General features: G+C 34.8%; 1 protein-coding gene across 1 annotated transcript in view; it reads right to left on the minus strand.

Annotated features, from left to right (window-relative positions):
- The window catches only part of LOC114498694 (WD repeat containing planar cell polarity effector), a 295,440-nt gene that overhangs the window by 216,828 nt on the left and 60,924 nt on the right, over positions 1-17,688 (minus strand). The window contains exons 10-11 of the mRNA XM_028514800.2: positions 11,162-11,350; positions 7,916-8,039 (exon numbers count right to left, since the gene is read on the minus strand). Of these exons, the coding sequence (XP_028370601.2) occupies positions 7,916-8,039; positions 11,162-11,350 (313 nt within the window). The remainder of the gene's footprint in view (positions 1-7,915; positions 8,040-11,161; positions 11,351-17,688) is intronic.

Below are 17,688 nucleotides of genomic sequence, written 5' to 3' on the forward strand. Positions count from 1 at the left end.
TCACCCCCACTGACTAGAACAGTGAAGTCATCATTTTCATGCATGTGCGTTCCAGTCCACTCTCCTTGGCTACCAGGTTATGTCTACGCTGCATGTACCATTCTCGTTATATTAACAATGGCTGGACTTTTTCTGGACAGACTACATATATCTCACATAGACAGAGAGCAGTGTGGAGACAGTCAGAGGAAAAAGGGGTGGGGGTAGGTGGAGGTGAACAAAGTAGGCATTAAAGGAACGTAAACAGACTGCTTTGGATGGTGGGCAGCGCAAGACACAGTGTGCAGATGATGTTTCGTGAATTTGTACACTTGAAACTTGCATGGTTCTATAAACAAATGTTGCCCCGATAAAGTCAATTTAAAAATTATTTCATTAGCAAATATCAATATATTTGTCTCACCTGTCAATGATATTAAAATGTTTTGATCTTGTGTTAAAATGAATAAATAAGTAAAAATAAAAAAGGTGACTCTTTGTGCCACAATCACATAATACCGTATGGGTCAGAAAACAAGTCTTATATTTAAGAGAGGAAAAAAGTAAAATGAATTAATCAGTAATCCTTTATTATATATTTCCATGTTAGTAAAATAGGCTTCATATGTGGTATGTTCATTTGAAATGTTTTTTCAGTATGTAGTTATTCCTATTATAGTTTCTACTTATTCACAATAAAAGCTCTTGTTAGTATTGTCCTACTCAGTAGTTCTGGAGTACCATTCAATTTCATGCAGACTGAGAGGTGAACAAACACCTTGTGAACTTAATTTAGGCTAAGTTATATTGGTCTTCTATGATATTGTGATTTACAGTAAGAAATATAACTTTGGTATTTGTCTTATTCCTGGCACAGATGTCCTTGGAATTTCCTAGATGGTAAAGCCAAAGGACATCACCAGATGGCCAATATAAAAATTAAATAGACTATATTACTGGAAGCAGGAGATGGAAAAGCTGTATTCTTTCTGCCAAAACAAGACCAAGAGCAGATTGTGGTGCTACCCACAAACTGTTAATATCAAACATAGGAGCAAAGCTAAAGAAAAGTAATAAAAGAATCATGGTGCCAAAATATAATGTAAATAACATTCCTGATGGATTTAAAGTTTACATAAAAAACAGATTTGCACTGCTAAACTTAAGTGATCAAGGACCACAAGAACAGTGGAAGGACACTAGAAATATATTAGGAAAGAATGTGAAAAGGCAAGAAAAATCAAGATGTCTGACAGAAGAAACACTAAAAATTTCCAGACAGGTGAGAGGCAAAGGGTAACAAAAAGAACCCCAACTGCAGTTTTTCAATGACCATCATGTAGAGATAAAGAGAACTATTACAACAGTCAATGTAAGGAGACCAAAGAGAACAAAACAGAAAAACCAAGAGATCTCTACCAGAAAACTCAAGAAAAAATTAGGGAAACTCAAACCTAGATTAGGCATGCTGAATGACAACCAAGGAAGCACATTATCTGACCAGGAAAAAATAAAGGAAGGGTGGAAACAGTATACTAAAAATCCATACTGAAGAGACAAAGGGATGACAGGCACCCTTACAGATGATTCCAATGAGAAAGAACCTGTAATAAAGAGCAAAGTGAAAGATGCCCCGAAAGTATTAGGAATAAACAAATCACCAGGGGTAGATGGGATATAGATAGAATTATTTAAAGCCACAGACACTGAATTTGTCAAAATGCTACCAAAAATATGTCAACAAATATGGAAAACAAGACAGTGGCCTATAGTTTGGAAATGTTCCATTTACATCCCAGTTTTCAAGAAGGAGATGCTAACAAGTACAGACTATAGAACCACCGCTCTAATTTCCCACAAGAAAAACAATGCTCAGGGTGATGCAACAAAGGCAACCCTGTATGAAGAAAGAAAGGGGTGTTCAAGCTGGACTCAGAAAAAGAAGAGGCACTCAGACCTAATTGTGAGCATTTGCTGGATACTGGACAGCTCCAAAAAGTAGCAGAAGAAGGTAAGTCTATGCTTTATAGACTACAGTAAAGCTTCTGACTGTTACATCATGCAAAGCCAGTGCTTGCTCTGAAAAAAAAAAACAAAAACGGGGGTGTTCCTTAGCATTTGACTGTCCTGATGTATATAACCTGCACTGTGGACAGGAAGCCACTGCTAGGACAGAATATGGACAGACTAAATGGTTTCCGATAGGCAAAGGTGTCAAACAAGGATGTATTTTATCTCCCTGTTTGTTTAATGTGTACACAGAACATATTGTTCAAAAAACTGGACTAGACTCAGAGAAAGGGGAGAAAATTGGTGAAAAAATATCAATAACCTAAGATATGCAAATGATATCACCTTACCTGCAATAAGTAGCAATGATTTGAAATGACTTCTGAGGAAACAGAAGAAAGTGCCAAAGCAGGACTGCAATTGAATATCAAGACAAAACTGACTATGGAAGAGTTACCACAACTTTTAACGAAGACAATGAAGGCACTGAAATTATTCAAGATTTTGCTTACCTTGGTCCAGTAATCAATTTAAATGTAGACTGGAAGGGACACAAAGGAAAGAACAAACAAATGGGACTTCATCAAAATAAAAAGCTTCTTTCTGCACAGCTAAAGAAAACATCAGCAAAATCAGAATGGAATCAACCGTATGGGAAAATATATTTGCAAATGATACCTTGGACAAGGGTTTGATCTCCAAAATATATAGAGAACCCACACAACTACACTCCAGGAAGACAAAAAACCCAGTTAAAAAAATGGCCAAAGGACCTAAACAGACACTTCTCCCAGGAGGATATACAAAAAGGCCCAGAGATATATGAAAGAATGCTCAGCATCACTAGCCATTAGAGCTGCAAATTAAAACCACAATGAGATGCTTCTTCACACCATTCACAAACAAATCAACAAACAAGTGCTGGCAAAGTTGTGGAAAAAAGGGAATCCTTATACACTAACACTGTTGGTGGGAATGTAGACTGGTATACCCACTGTGGAACATGGTAGGGAATTTCCTCAAAAAACTAAAAATGGAACTGCCTTTTGACCTGGTAATTCCCCTGCTGGGGTTACACCCTAAGAGTCCTAAAACACTAATTCAAAAGAACCTATGCACCCCATGTTCATTTCAGCACAATTTACAATAGCCAAGTGCTGGAAACAGTCTAAATGCCCATCAGTAAATGAGTGGACCAAAAAACTGGTACATTTACACAGTGAAATTCTACATAGCCGAAAGAAAGGAGCTCATACATTTCCCAACAGCATGGATGGAACTGGAGAGCATTATGCTAAATGAAATAAGCCAGGCAGTGAAAGACAAATACCATATGATCTCACTTATAAGTGGAACCTAATCAACAAAACAAACAAGCCAGCAAAATATAACCAGAGACATTGAAATAAAGAACAAACTGACAGTAACCAGAGGGAAGGGGGGAGAGGGATAATGAGGAAAAATAGGGGAAGGGCTATCAAGGAACATGTATAAAGGACACATGTATAAAGACAAAGGGGGTAGGTTTGAGGGTGGGAGGAAAATGGAGACAACTGTACTTGAACAACAATAAAAAAAAATAAAGTTACTGTTCCATGTGCAAAATAAATAAATAAATAAATGTAGGTTGCAGCCAAAATATCAAAAGAAGACTGAGACTCAAGAGGGCAGCAATGGAAGAACTAGTAAAGATCACCAAGAGGAAAGCTGCATCATTAGAGACCAAGGCTAAGATCATCCACACCCTTGTATTTTACTATGTACAAATGCAAAAGTTGGACAGTGAAGAAAGCTAATAGGAAAAAAAAGGAATCATCTGAAATATGGGGCAGGATGAGAGCTCTATGGATACTCTGAACTGCCAGAAAGATGAATAAGTAGGTCCCAGAGTAAATTAAGCCCAAAACATTGCTGGAGACAAAAATGACAAAACTGAAATTGTCCTTCTGAAGGCACATCATGAGAAGGGAAGGTGTTTTGGAAAAGACAATAATGCTGGGAAAAATAGAAGGCAGTAGGAAAAGAGGAAGACCAAATATGAAAGAGACTGACACCATAAAGAAAGCCATAGGAATGAATGTACAAGAACGGGGCGGGGCTGTTAAAGGCAGGACGTTGGGAGTATCACTCATTCATAGGCTTGCCAGGAGTGGGAACTGACTCAAAGAACATAATACACACAGGAGCCAAAAAGGTGAAAGTAAAGTCTTTTGTTGTTCATAACAAGCTCCTTTCAACCATATCTGAGTTTATATCAGTGAGGCGACTTTCTGAAAGCTGCTAAAGATGGGGCTGGTTTTCTGGAGAACCAACCACATGATTAGAGGGTTGGAACCTTCAGCTCCACCCTGAGAACACCACGAAAGGCTGTGGGGGGTGCAGGGCAGGGGGAGACTGGAGGCTGAATGAATCACCAATAGCCAGTGATTTAATCAATCGTGTAATGACGCCTCCATAAATCTCCAGAAGGAGGGAGTTCAGAGAGCTTCTAGGCTGGTGAACACATGGAGGTGCTGGGAGAGTGGTAGGTCTAGCGAGACCATGGGGGCTCCCTGGCCTTTTGAACCTAAGTTACCCTATGCATCTCTTCATCTAGCTATTCATTTGTATCCTGTGAAATATTGGCAATAGTAAGTAAACTGTTTCCTGGATTCTGTGAGTAGCTCTAGCAATTTATTGAACCCGAAGAGGGGGTAGGAGGAACCTCCAATTTGTAGCCACCTGGGACAGAAGTTTTGAGTAACCTGGGGACCTATTACTTGAAAATGGCATTTAAAGTAGGGGAAGTCTTGTGGGACTCAGCCCTTAACATGTGGAATCTATACTAATTCTGGTTAGCGTCAGAATTGGATTGATTGCATTGAATTGTAGAACTCCCAGCTGCTGTCAGAGAATTGGTCAGTGCAGAAAAAAACTGGTGTTGAAGAGTTGTGACCATGAGAGAAAAGGAAAACACTATTTTTTTTCTAGACACCTCCCATAGATAAGAGTCTTCCAGTCTAATGGCTTTATGATTGATATCTTTAAAATGTTATTATAATAAACACTTCATTTAGCTACCACATGAAGCCTGTACGTCTACCACTTTCTATCTTTAATGTTAGCAGCAATGATGTACACTTATAGGGAGCATTTCTTTATGAAAATTGATCACTTTAAACGCATACAAAAAGGTGTCAGGAAAAGGCAGAAGTAAGTTACAAAGTTTAGTTTCATTCGGATTTGGAGGAAGGCTGTCAGGATAATTTTTTTATACTTGCTAAAAACAAAAAGGGTCAAAAACCAAAAAGATCTTCATGGACTCGCTCTAACTGTCAAGATAAAAACAAAATTGTATGCAAAAAAATTATTTTAGTAACTCACACAGCATAATTGTCTATCATCACAAATTCACACTATTACTATTCGTCCTATTGATGTATGAAATTAAAATCAGTCTTATATTTATTCTTATTAGTCAAAAGAGTCCAATCTAGCCCTTGCTGGTGTAGCTCAGTGGATTGAGCATGGGCCTGTGAACCAAAGGGTCACTGGTTCAATTCCCAGTCAGGGCACATGCCTAGGTTGCAGGCCAGGTCCCCAGTAGAGGAACACATGAGAGGCAACCACACATTGATGTTTCTCTCTTTTTCCCTCCCTTTGCTTCTCTCTAAAAATGAATAAATAAAATCTTAAAAAAAAAAACAAAAAGAGTCCAATCTGGACTTAGGCAGTCTGAGTCATCGGCTTCACCAGTAAGTGATCCTAGGTACATCCCTACACAGCACTCCTTTCTTTCATCTTCAATTTAAAACTCCCTATGATGTTGTTTACTATGTAGGACTTAGTCCATTATGTAATATTTTTTTTAGAGTATTAAAATACTGGTTAGCCAAAGTACAGGGAGTAATGCAATTCTAGCACTTCACAAATACAAAAAAATATCTGGCCTGTTTCTCTTCCCTTAAGCAGGAGAACTTCCTGGCAGCAGATTAAACAGAAGAATGGTTCCAACTTAAGCTATCTCATTTAATTTCCTCTGAACTTACTTCTGTTTTTTTTCATAATGCCACATATAGCCTACTGTTAAAAGAACTAATAAACACTCATTATAACTGAAATAAGTAGCAAATCATGCATAAAAGGAAACATGAAAAACCCAGTATATATCCCAAGGGAAAAACATTCCATTCCAGATGTAACCACACAGAAAAGCTGGAGTCTAATAACAGAAACAATAGTCACCTAATCAAAGCGCATCCAAAAAATAATCAGAATGCTGCATTTGAGAAAAGTCAATGAACAAAACAATTGCACAATAGTAGCATATGTGAATATTAGCAGGATCTGAGCATGCTAGGGCCAGCAGCCCTAGAATAATGTACATTACCACATTAGGAAATATAATGCTCATGCACAAAGAAATCACTGCATAAAGTCACAGGGGCTAAACACAGTGAGGCCACCAAGACTATGCCTCCAAAATGCCTACTCCCTTCATGTTAATTTTTTGTGTTCTTTAGGCAAGAAGTGAATTCATTAATTTTCCCTAGGAACAGGGAAAACAAAATAATAGTGAGTGCAAAGAACAAAGCCCTCAGTTCAAATAAATGTAATAACAACCACAGTATTTTTGGCATAGGTTCATAGATAGAAGACTGCCTCATTCAGGGTGAAAGTTTCTTGGAATATGCTAAAGTCATTCAGCTAAAAAAACAAAATTCAATTACAGACCATAACTCATACAATATATTAACATTTCTCAGCTTCTAAAATGACTTTTCCAAAGGCTTCACTTTTGGGTAGAGATCAAAGTGCCACTTTACATGTAGTTTATTTATTTGTCAAATGATAATACCCCCTGAACAGGGTAGTTCTAAGAAAAAAAAGAAGAGACTATACATGGAATTGTTTTAAAGAGTTAAACAGAATTTTAACAAATGGTATTGTAAGTAAAATTAAAATTCTAAACTCAACTCAATTACTTCCTTTTGATACATGGAGTTGAAAATTTTATTACTCTCTATTATAAAATATATCACATATAAAAGTATATAAAATGTACACATTTAGCTAAAACAATACTAATTTTTAATGGACCCAGATACATAACCCATTCATTTGAAGAAATGGAACATTACTAATACCTTAAAGGCTCCTAGAAATCTATTTCTCAATTTCATTAACCCATTCCACACTATCTTAGATTTTGTGCTAATCATTTCCTTGTTTTCATTTATAGTATTGACACATTTATATGTATTTCTAAACTAACTATATCTATCTACCTGTTATTATCTATCTCTATCAATCCATCTTCCACCCATCCATTTTTTGAACTTTATATAAATGAGATATGCTATATGTACTTGTTCTTCAACTTTTACACTATTTTCCTCACAGTAATTTATTGACATTATCTAATTTTTCATATAACACCTAAGGTTAAAGGAATGTATTATACCCCTTTAAAGCAGAGAAAATGAGGCACAGTAGAACTAGAAACTTGCCACATTATATGAGAGGACAATGGACAAATCTTTTACAGTAATTTTTAAAGTAAAGCTAACCAACGACTGTCTCAGAGCTTTTTATAACACATTCATATTTTTAGCTTCAATGAAACTTAAACATTTCTGTAGTGCTAAGAGCACAATTAAATTAATATTTTTAAGTTGATTTTACACAGCTAGTATTTTTTGCTTTCATATTAAAGGGGAAGTTATATTAAGATGTGCTCACAATGCAAAAGCCCTAAACAATATTTAAATATATTAGTTAAAAGGATAACAAGAATAAATTAAATAAAGGATATCAAGAGATTTGGTTTTCTCTTAGGGTATGGATTATTCAAAAACAGCCATATTATGGAATATTCTAATTAAAGAAGATGGCTCCTTAAATAGGCAATTAGTTTAATACTAATTAACCCAAAGATATCATTCACCTGAGCAAGTGGTGGAAGAATCTCCTTGCATATTTGCTGATTTGGTCTCTATATTCCAATACAGTTGTATCCAGGAGTGGTCTTGTTGGAGCATAGAAGGTTCCAAGGCTTGCCTCAAGCTGTGCTGTGGAATTCAAACATAGCAGCACTAAAACAAGTGAAACTCCTTCAATTACAACAGAATACTCATGTTTGCAGTCAGTCAGGTTTTGCAAACTTGGATGAAATGTGAGCTTGTTGCAGGAAAATGAAATTAAAATATGACAGCTGGTACAAAAACAAACCTGTGTATAAACTTTCACTTAAGGCAAAGCTGACAATGACTCTGAGCAACAAAAAAGCTGTCAAAACTGAAGAAATCCATAATGAATCAACCTCTCACCACAAATGGGTAATTAAAACAGTGACTCATCAAAGTAATGCAGTTTAAACTAGTATTTCCAGTTAAATCAACTGTATGCTCAACATTTACTCTCTTTAGTTGAAAGGAGAAAACTAACCTGTCTACACTGGGAACTGAAATCAATATTAGAAATGATTTTTTAAAATATAAATACTACAAATAAAAAGTCTTATTATAATATCTATAGAGATATTAATATCTCTATCACAATTTTAAAGAAATAAAGTTCTTATGCAGTCCTAAAGTCCTGTCCTAGATAGGAAGATAGTTGCTTTGGTCCAGGTGTGAAAGCTAACACCCCTGGGAGGGACAAAGTGCTAATCTCCTTGGGGTCAACTGACACCTTCCTAGGAAAGAAGGATCAGAGAGCAGGTTTTGATAAATCAGAGCACTATAATTAGGAGAAAGAGGCATGTTTTGCCTACTTCACAATTTTACCAAGACATGCATATGGGGTTGTATTTCCTCCCAGAAATACCTGGAAGTTCTATAATTACCATAATGGTGATAGAATGAGTATATATGACAATACTACAATTCATAGTAAGACTTCACTGATTCTTATGTTACTTACTAGCACTTGGTTTAATAAATAATTTTTTATTTAGTGAAACTCTTTAATTTTAGGCATATTTAGGTTTGAAAGCATTGAATACCTCATCAGAGTAATTGCTATGGACTTGGCTAAGCTGTAAATAATTTCGTTTTTAATCTTAAATCTAGAGAGTAAAGTAAGATGAACTTTACGGGTATTTTCTTTCAAAGCAGCAGTCAATTTAGATTAAAATTGAATATAGCAATGCTATTGTGAAAACAAGCCAGATTCTCTAGCCACCGCTTGTTTTCCTGACAGCATGTTTTGTACATCTGAAATGTTCAAGCCTACATGGAACACTCGGAACTCCCAGCACAGTTATAGATTCATTAGATAACCCAGCTTGATGTTTAAGGCAGAAATGAAGATCTGCCACAACATGGCTACAAATAAAAGAGCCCACTGGGTTTCACTAATAAAAGGAAAACAAATTACCATGTCAAATTTGTTAGACTCAGATAGAATAAATCTCAATAGAGAAGAATTCTGAATGTTTTAGAAGTGTGTTTTGCAGTTACTTGGGGAAAATGCATATACCTACTTAAAATGTACATATTCTGATAACCCAGCATCATACAAGCATTTTATTTTTAAAGCCTACAACCATACAAGCATTTTATTTCCAAATCTCCCAAATATTGTTCCTGAAAATATTCTTTATTAGGGCAAAAATCTGATAATGCCATTTGTAAATCCCTAATAATCTTTCTTACAACACAGGAGTCTTACAATACAAATTCACTAAGATGTTAGCAATTTCTCAGTGTCCTGAGTCACAGTAAAAATTTACTTTCTCCATATTTTTCAGTTGTTAATTTAGGATCTCTTGTAGAGATTTGTGCAACATTACAGGTTTTCTTTAGGGACTCTGCTTTTTTTCTTTTTCTTTTTTTCCCCTCTATATTTACCCAAGCTTGAGGGTGTACCAATACTAAGAAATAATTATTTGAAACAACTATGCAGGCAGAAATATGACAGTGACTCCTAGTACCTAAAATTTTGAAGTTGCACTCTTTATTTTTAACTATTTTTTTGGTATTTGAGTACCTACTGTGGGTCAAGCACTGTGCTTGGTGTTTTCTCATTGTAGAAATACTGGAATCCTCCTAGATGGGTTGGACTACCTCCAAAAAGCACATTCAAGTAACATTAAATAAATATTTATTGTGGGCCTCCTGTGAGTTGGGCCAAGTCCCATGATGCAGACTTCCTGAAGGAACATGTTCTTATTGATTATTCTTCTCTAAAATTACTAAAATGAAGGTTAGATATAGAATTCTATCTAAACAATTTACTTTGGAAATAGAATAAGAAAATCCATAAACCTGCAAAAAAATAGGGGCAAACAAACTCTCCAGTTAGCACCTTTTGATATATTTCCTGTTTCCCCTACTTTATAAACTACCCCAGGACAGTTTCTCATTGGCTACAAATTAATGTCGATAACTTCCTACCATTTATGTTGATGTTTATTGCAAAGATTTGAAATAAAGAAACAAGTGCAAAAATGTTTAGGTTCATTTTACATTAAGTAAATAAGTAAATCATAATAAATATAACATACTGATAAATGACATATAAAAATTAATTTCATTATTGTATGTGGCACATATGTGGTGGGTTTTTTTTAACAAAATCTTATCTCTCTTTGACAATAAACATCTGAGATCCTACTTACAGGGGGAAGGTAGGGCAATTCAAGAAGGCAGAAGGGAGAGTGGTATCAGAACTAGAAGTTAGAATGAAAACAAGCAGCAGCAGCCTGGGCTGCAATTCTGACACAAAAATACACACACACACAATCAGGAGTTAAGGACTATTGTCTGGACAAAGGACTTGGGGTGTGAGAGAAAGATATTGATGTCTAAAGTAAAGGAGGAATGAGGACCTTTGTTTGGGGTCTTCTATCTACCAGGCCCTAGCAAGCGCATAAAATTCTTGATCAAAGTTTGAAATCTGAGTATATTCCACACATGAACTTACACTGAAGTATATACAATGACTGCACTGTAAGTTTCAAAATAGTATATACAGGAAAGCTGTTATTTATGTTGATAAATACTATATAGTAAGTACCATATGGGGGTATTTTTGATATCTAATCTTGTCAGTTTTAATAAGGCATTAACAGTTTTGTCTTTTAGTCTTCAATAACATAACTCAAAATAACCCTCATAAATAACCGACTAAATAAAATGTACTTCATGTATATGTAAAACCCACTTATGAAACATATTTCAGGTCTGACCTTCTCTCTCTGGAGTTAGCTTTTGTCTAAGAAGATGGTTCACAATGGCACTCATGCTGATAAAGCACTGGTGGCCCAGAGTGTCCCAGTTCATACTACTCAGGATGTTTATCGCCTCATAGATCTCATCATAGTGAATGTACTGGAAGATGATGTCTACCAGGCCCAGCTGTCCTTGTGTGAAGATACCTGTAACAAAAAATGTAAAACCAAGTAAATCTTTTAAAAATAAAAATTAGAATAAAGCAGTTAAGTTTTCAATGAAGGACAAAAAAGTAATCATTTCTTGCATACATGCTAGAAATGTGAAATTTGGGGGATCCAAATTTTGAGTAATATAGATTTGTGGTTAAATATTCATTTTAAATAGTACCTACCAATTCTGTCTAGCTTATGCTTGTCATTTCAGTACATATTAACTAATTTATAGTCTATGTAATCAAACTGCTTAAACTAAAAGTGAATAAGCATGAGAAGAATATTTGGTAGATGACAATAGCTAACACTATTTTTCCCATTAGTTGTTTTAGGATTCTGTTATATACATTTAAAGGCAGGATTATGATGTGAACACAATTCTTACAGGCCAGCTTCATTAGTTCCAACTTGCACTTAGTCTTCAGCTCCATGTACTTTGGGGAGAGGGGAGTACAAATGACAAATATAATATGACTATACAAATGCTTTTGAGACTGTCTTTATTAATTGGCACTCTCAACTGATAGTTTTTTCATAGCTACCACATACCAATTTATTTTAAATTGGCATTTAGAGATTATTCTCTTCTACTGAAGTAAGAAATGATCAGTATTAAACCTGCTATTGTTCCCCTTTACAACTAATATTTGCTATAAAGTATTGTGGTAAAATAGAAACATATTTGTTTATCCTTTCAAATGAAAGCAAATCCACTCCTAATCTTAGAGGAACAAGAACACAAAACAAATGGAGGAGAATTCAGTTCTAGTTTTATTTTATCAACTTTTTGGTTGTAATTTGGCAAATTACTTTTTGGAGTAATTTGGCTTACCTCATTTGAAACTAACAATTCCTATATAGTTAAATAACAACAAGTAGTAGGGCCTTTAAGCAGGTTATTATTTTTAAAATCTTTTAAAAATTGGTTGGCAGTAAAAATCTTTTTTGTAACATTTCTATAAATTTATTTATTTTTAAATTGTTGTTCATGTACAGTTATCTCCATTTTCCCACCACCACTTTCCCCGCCCCACCCACCCCCACGTCCCACCCTCAATCCTACCCCGCTTTGGCTTTCCCCATGGGTCCTTCATATGTGTTCCTTGACGACCCTTCTTCCCCTTCTTTGCCCTGTTTTCCCCTTCACCCTCCCCCTCCCCCTCCCCTCTGGTTACTGTCAGTTTGTTCTTTATTTCAATGCCTCTGGTTGCTTGCTTTATTTTGCTTGCTTGTTTTTATTCCAGGAAAGTTTACAAATTTGAGTGAGTCTACACCAACTTCTCAGTACAAATATTCATAGAGCTAAATGAGAGAATGTGCATGAAATGTGTAAGCTGTAAAGTATATAAAATATTACTGTAATTCTTTTCATTACTATAGTCATTTGACTGCAATGGTTATAGGTTTCAGGATTTTAAAAATCTATTAGTTTATGACACAGCCAAAATTCTTCATATTAACTTCAAGTCACATCAAAAAGAGAGTGAACCTGTGCAATATCCAACAGGATTCAACTTGATAAAGAATCTGGGGAATTGCTCTGACTAAGCAATAAAACTTTACTATTCCTTTTGTGTTGGGAGATTCAACGAATGCTACTGTCCAAAAAGCCTTCATGAGCATGCAGTCAAGCACTAAAAGTCCTCATAAATTATAGTGGTTCCTTGGAAGTAGACATTAATGTGGAGAAAGTTTGCAGTAAACTGAAAATATCCAAAATCTGTTGACTCTATCTATACCTTATGCAGTACTTTTAGCAAGAGAAAGAACCGAATTTTGAAAAGCTAATATAAAATATAATCATAATCAAATTGTGCAAAAGTTGATAAAGAAAACAACTTTAAAGAGCAACCCAAAAAAAGAGAAACAAAGATATGAATTGCAAACTTTGCTTCTGAAATTAGGCAAGCCAGAAGACAATAGTAAACCTTTTTAAAATGTTAATAGAAATGAATTAGCCTAAATTCTATATCTTTATAACAAAAAGTTGAAAATTCATGAAGAACCATAATATTTTAAATAACAAAGCTCTGAAATAATAAAGCAAAAACAGAGAAAAAGACAAATAGTCAATACTATAATTATAGTTGGAGATTTCAGCACATTTTGTCACTGAAAGAACATATAAACAGAAAACAAGTACAAACAGAAAAATACTTGAAAAACATTATTGATGATTTTGACCTAACTGGTATTTATAAAACATTTCACGCAAGAACAGTAGAGTACACATTCTTTTTAAGTACACAAAGAACGCCAGATGGAGCATATTCTGGGTGATAAAACAAGCCTCAGTAAATTTAAATGTTTTGAAGTCACACAGAGTAGGTTCTTTGACCACAACAGAGTTAAATTAGATATCAATACAGAAAGATACCTGGAAAATCTCCAAACATCTAGAAATTAATCAACATTCTTCTCAATAACCTATGCCTCAAAGAAGAAATTACAAAGTAAATTAGAAAATATTTTGAAATAAATAAAGTTTTAAAATAACATCAAAATTTGTAAGGTGTGGCTAAGGCAGTACTTAGAGGGAAACATATAGCTGTTTCAATTAGAAAAGGAAAAATGGTGTAAAAATAAAAAATCCAAGCTTCCATATGAAGAACCTAGAAAAAGAAAAGTAAATTAGACCTAAAATAAACAAAAAGAAATAGAAATAAACAAAGACTAGAGAAAATCAATGAATTAAAAAACTATTTCTTTGAACCACTGGAAGGTGCCACAGATTTTTTAGTCTATTAGGAGTAATTTCTATGAAATAGCCTGGCCAAATTGGAAAGAGAAATTGCGCTCATTTGGCTGCTTTTTTTTCCCCAAATAAAAACTTACCTTACAGCCATTTTTAGATTGAGAAGCTAAACTGAACAAACAATTCATATTCTATCTTAAGGAAGTATGATTTTAGTAATGTTTTTCAGTTTTGAAGTTTAATACTTCAACTGAAAATGAATTTTTGTAGGAACTGTTAAGTGCCATTTGTACCCAGTACTGTGTGTATGTCTCTACATACAAGTGTGTGTGTATATACATACATACTATATACGTATGTAATACAGCCTGGCACCGCATGACACTGGTTGCATATTGGGGATTGCAGTAAGGGCTGGTGAGCGGGGGGAATACTGTGTAAATTTAGTAACTACTTGTTTTTAAATTAATGAATGCTTAGCCTTTCTATGTGCATAATGGCACAAGAGCTTGATACTTAGGAGTCTGACAAACTGAGACATTTGCTATTCAGTTTCAGATTGGGGAAATAGCCTAGTATTTGGTATTAAGACTGTCAAGACTGGCTAGATTTGAATCATCATTCTCTCTCCTTCATCCAATGGGGATTTAACAAAAACTATCAAAGCTCATTCAAGAAGGGATAGATAAGCTGAATTACCCTTTATTATTTGGATTTGAATCTATAGTTAGAAAACCTTTACATAAACAACACATACACACTCATAGTGGAATAGATACACACACACAACCTGTATGTACAGATGTCTTCACTGGTGAATTCTCTTAAACATTAAAATAAGAAACAATATCAACTCTACAGGCCTCACAATATAAGAAGAGGGAACACTTCCCAATTCATTTTGTGATGTTAGCATTACACTGATACCAAAAACAACAAAGACATTAAACGAAAAGGAAAAGGAAAGACCAGTATCTCATATAAATAGATACAAAAAATTAGCAAAGCTACAACACAATTAAAAAGGATAATCATCATAAACAAGAGAGATTTATCCAACAAACGCAAGGTTGCTGAAACATCTGAAAACTAGTTAATATAATTCACCATGTGGCCAGACAAAATATATGATCATTTCAATAGATGTAGAAAAAGCCCTTGAAAAAATTCAACATACACTCAAAATAATACATCTCATCAGACAAGTAATGGAAGGGGACTTCTTCGCCCAAATAACATCATACTTAGAGTGAAAGATTAAATGATTTTCACCAAAGATAAGAAACAAGGCAAGCATGTCCTCTCTTGCAATTTCCTAGCTGGTATAGTAAGGGAATGAAACAGACAAACAAACAAACAAAAGGCATACAGGTTGGATAAGAAGATGTAAAACTGTTTTTAATCCCAGTTGTCAAGCTGACTGGTGTGGCTCAGCAGATTGAAAGCCAGCCTGTGAACCAAAGGGTTGCTGGTTTGATTCCCAATCAGAGAACATGCCTGGGTTGTGGGCCAGGTCTCCATAGGGGGCATGTAAGAGGCAACCACACATTGATGTTTCTTCCACTCTCTTTCTCCCTCCCTTCCACTCTCTTTAAAATAAATAAAATAAAATCTTTTTTTAAAAGGGGAAGGGTTGTCATGGAACATATATAAAGGGCCCATGGACAAAGCCCAAGGGAGGTAGGATTGAGGGTGGGTGGGGTGGGGGAAAGTTGTGGCAATAAAATGGAAAAATGGTACTTGAACAACAATAAAAAGAAAAAAAATCTTAAAATGGCAGGTGTCATTCATCTATGTAGAAAATCCTAAGGAACTGACAAAAAAAATTACTACTAACAAATGAGTTTAACAGTGTTGTAGGATATGTGGTCATATTTTAAATCTTTATTTCTGTAATCCCAATGAACGATTAAAAACTGTAATTAAAAACACTATTTATCATAGCACCCAGAAATGTGAACAAAATATGAACATCTCTACGCTTAAAATTATAAAATACTGCTGAGAGAAATAAAAGAAGGCCTGAGTAATTGGAGAGACTGTGTTTATAGATCAGGAGATTCGGTATTGTTAAATTATTATTCTACCCCAATTTGATCTATGGATTCAATATAATCTCAATCAAAATCTAGGAGGTCTTTTTACAGAAATTGACAAGTCAGCTTTAATATTTATGTAGAAATCTAAAGATCTAGAGTAGCCAAAACAATTCTGAAAAAGTAGAACAAAGTTAGAGGACTAACAGAACCTAATTTTAAGGCTTACTATGAAACCACAGTAATTAAGGTAATGTGGTACTTACTTATGTAGAGACATATAGATCAGTAGGAGAGAAAAGAGTCTATTCATAGGCACACATGCACATGGTCAATGTAATTCAATGAGGAAAGGATAATCTTTCTAATAATTGGTGCTGACACAATTGAATATTTATATTAAAAATTTAATTTCAACCCATACCTCACACCACATGCAGAAAATTAAGTTGAAATAGACAATAAAACTAACTGTGAGAACTAAAAACATAAAACTTCTAGAAGAAAACAGGGTTAAACAATAATTCCTTTGATGGGACATAAAAAGCACAAGCCATAAAGCACAGAATTTTAAGAACTGGATTTCCTTAAATTTAGAGACTTCTACCTGAAACACACTGTCAGAAAATGAAAAGGTAGCCCTGGCAGGATGGCTCAGTTTGTGGGTGCATTGTCCTGTGCACCAAAAGGTTGTGGATTCAGTTCCTGGTTGGGCCCATATCTAGGTTGTAGGTTTGATTCCCAGCTAAAGTGCATATGGGAGGCAGTCTCTCTCTCTCCCCTCACCTTCTTCTCTCTCTAAAATCAATAAACATATCCTTGGATAAGGATAAAAAAAGAAAACAAAAGGAAATGAAAGGGTAAACTGTGCTGGAAGAAAATATTCACAATACTAGTATCTTACAAAGGACTCTCATTCAGAATATATAAAGTCTTACAAATCAAAGTAAATCATTCAATTAAATGTGGGCAGAAGATTTGAAAATATTCCACTGGAGAAGACATATGGCAAATAAGCCCATAAAAAGATGCTCAACTCCAATACTCATCATGGAAATGCAAATTAGCATCACTACACATCCATTAGGATGGCTAAAATTTAAAAAGACCATTAATGCCTAGTATGATCGAGGATGTGGAGCTACAAAATAGTTTCTTCTTAAGTTAAACATACACTTAGCATGTGGCCCAGCCTTTCTACTTCTAGGTTTTTCTCAAGAGAAATTAAAATATATGTCTATACAAAGACTTATACATGAAAGTATGTGGCATTTTTAGTGATATTAGCATAAATATTAAAACAATCCAAATGTCCATCAACATGTGAAAAGACACACAAATTGTGGTTTAATCTATATAATGGAATGCTACTCAGTAAAGGAAATTTACAGATACACCCACTAATATAGAAGATTCCCACAGATTAATGTTTAGTGAAAGTAGAAAGCCACAAAAGAGTTACAACTTTTTTAGTTCATTCCTATGAAATTCTAGACGAAGCAAATCTAATCTGTAACAACGGAAAGTGTGTCAATGCTCTTTAGCTTTGAGGGTTGTGAGGACTGACTGCATATGGGCCTGAGAAAATTTTGGGTGGG

This window comes from Phyllostomus discolor, chromosome 6 (genome assembly GCF_004126475.2).
Source record: "Phyllostomus discolor isolate MPI-MPIP mPhyDis1 chromosome 6, mPhyDis1.pri.v3, whole genome shotgun sequence".
Classification (NCBI taxonomy): Eukaryota; Metazoa; Chordata; class Mammalia; order Chiroptera; family Phyllostomidae; genus Phyllostomus; species Phyllostomus discolor.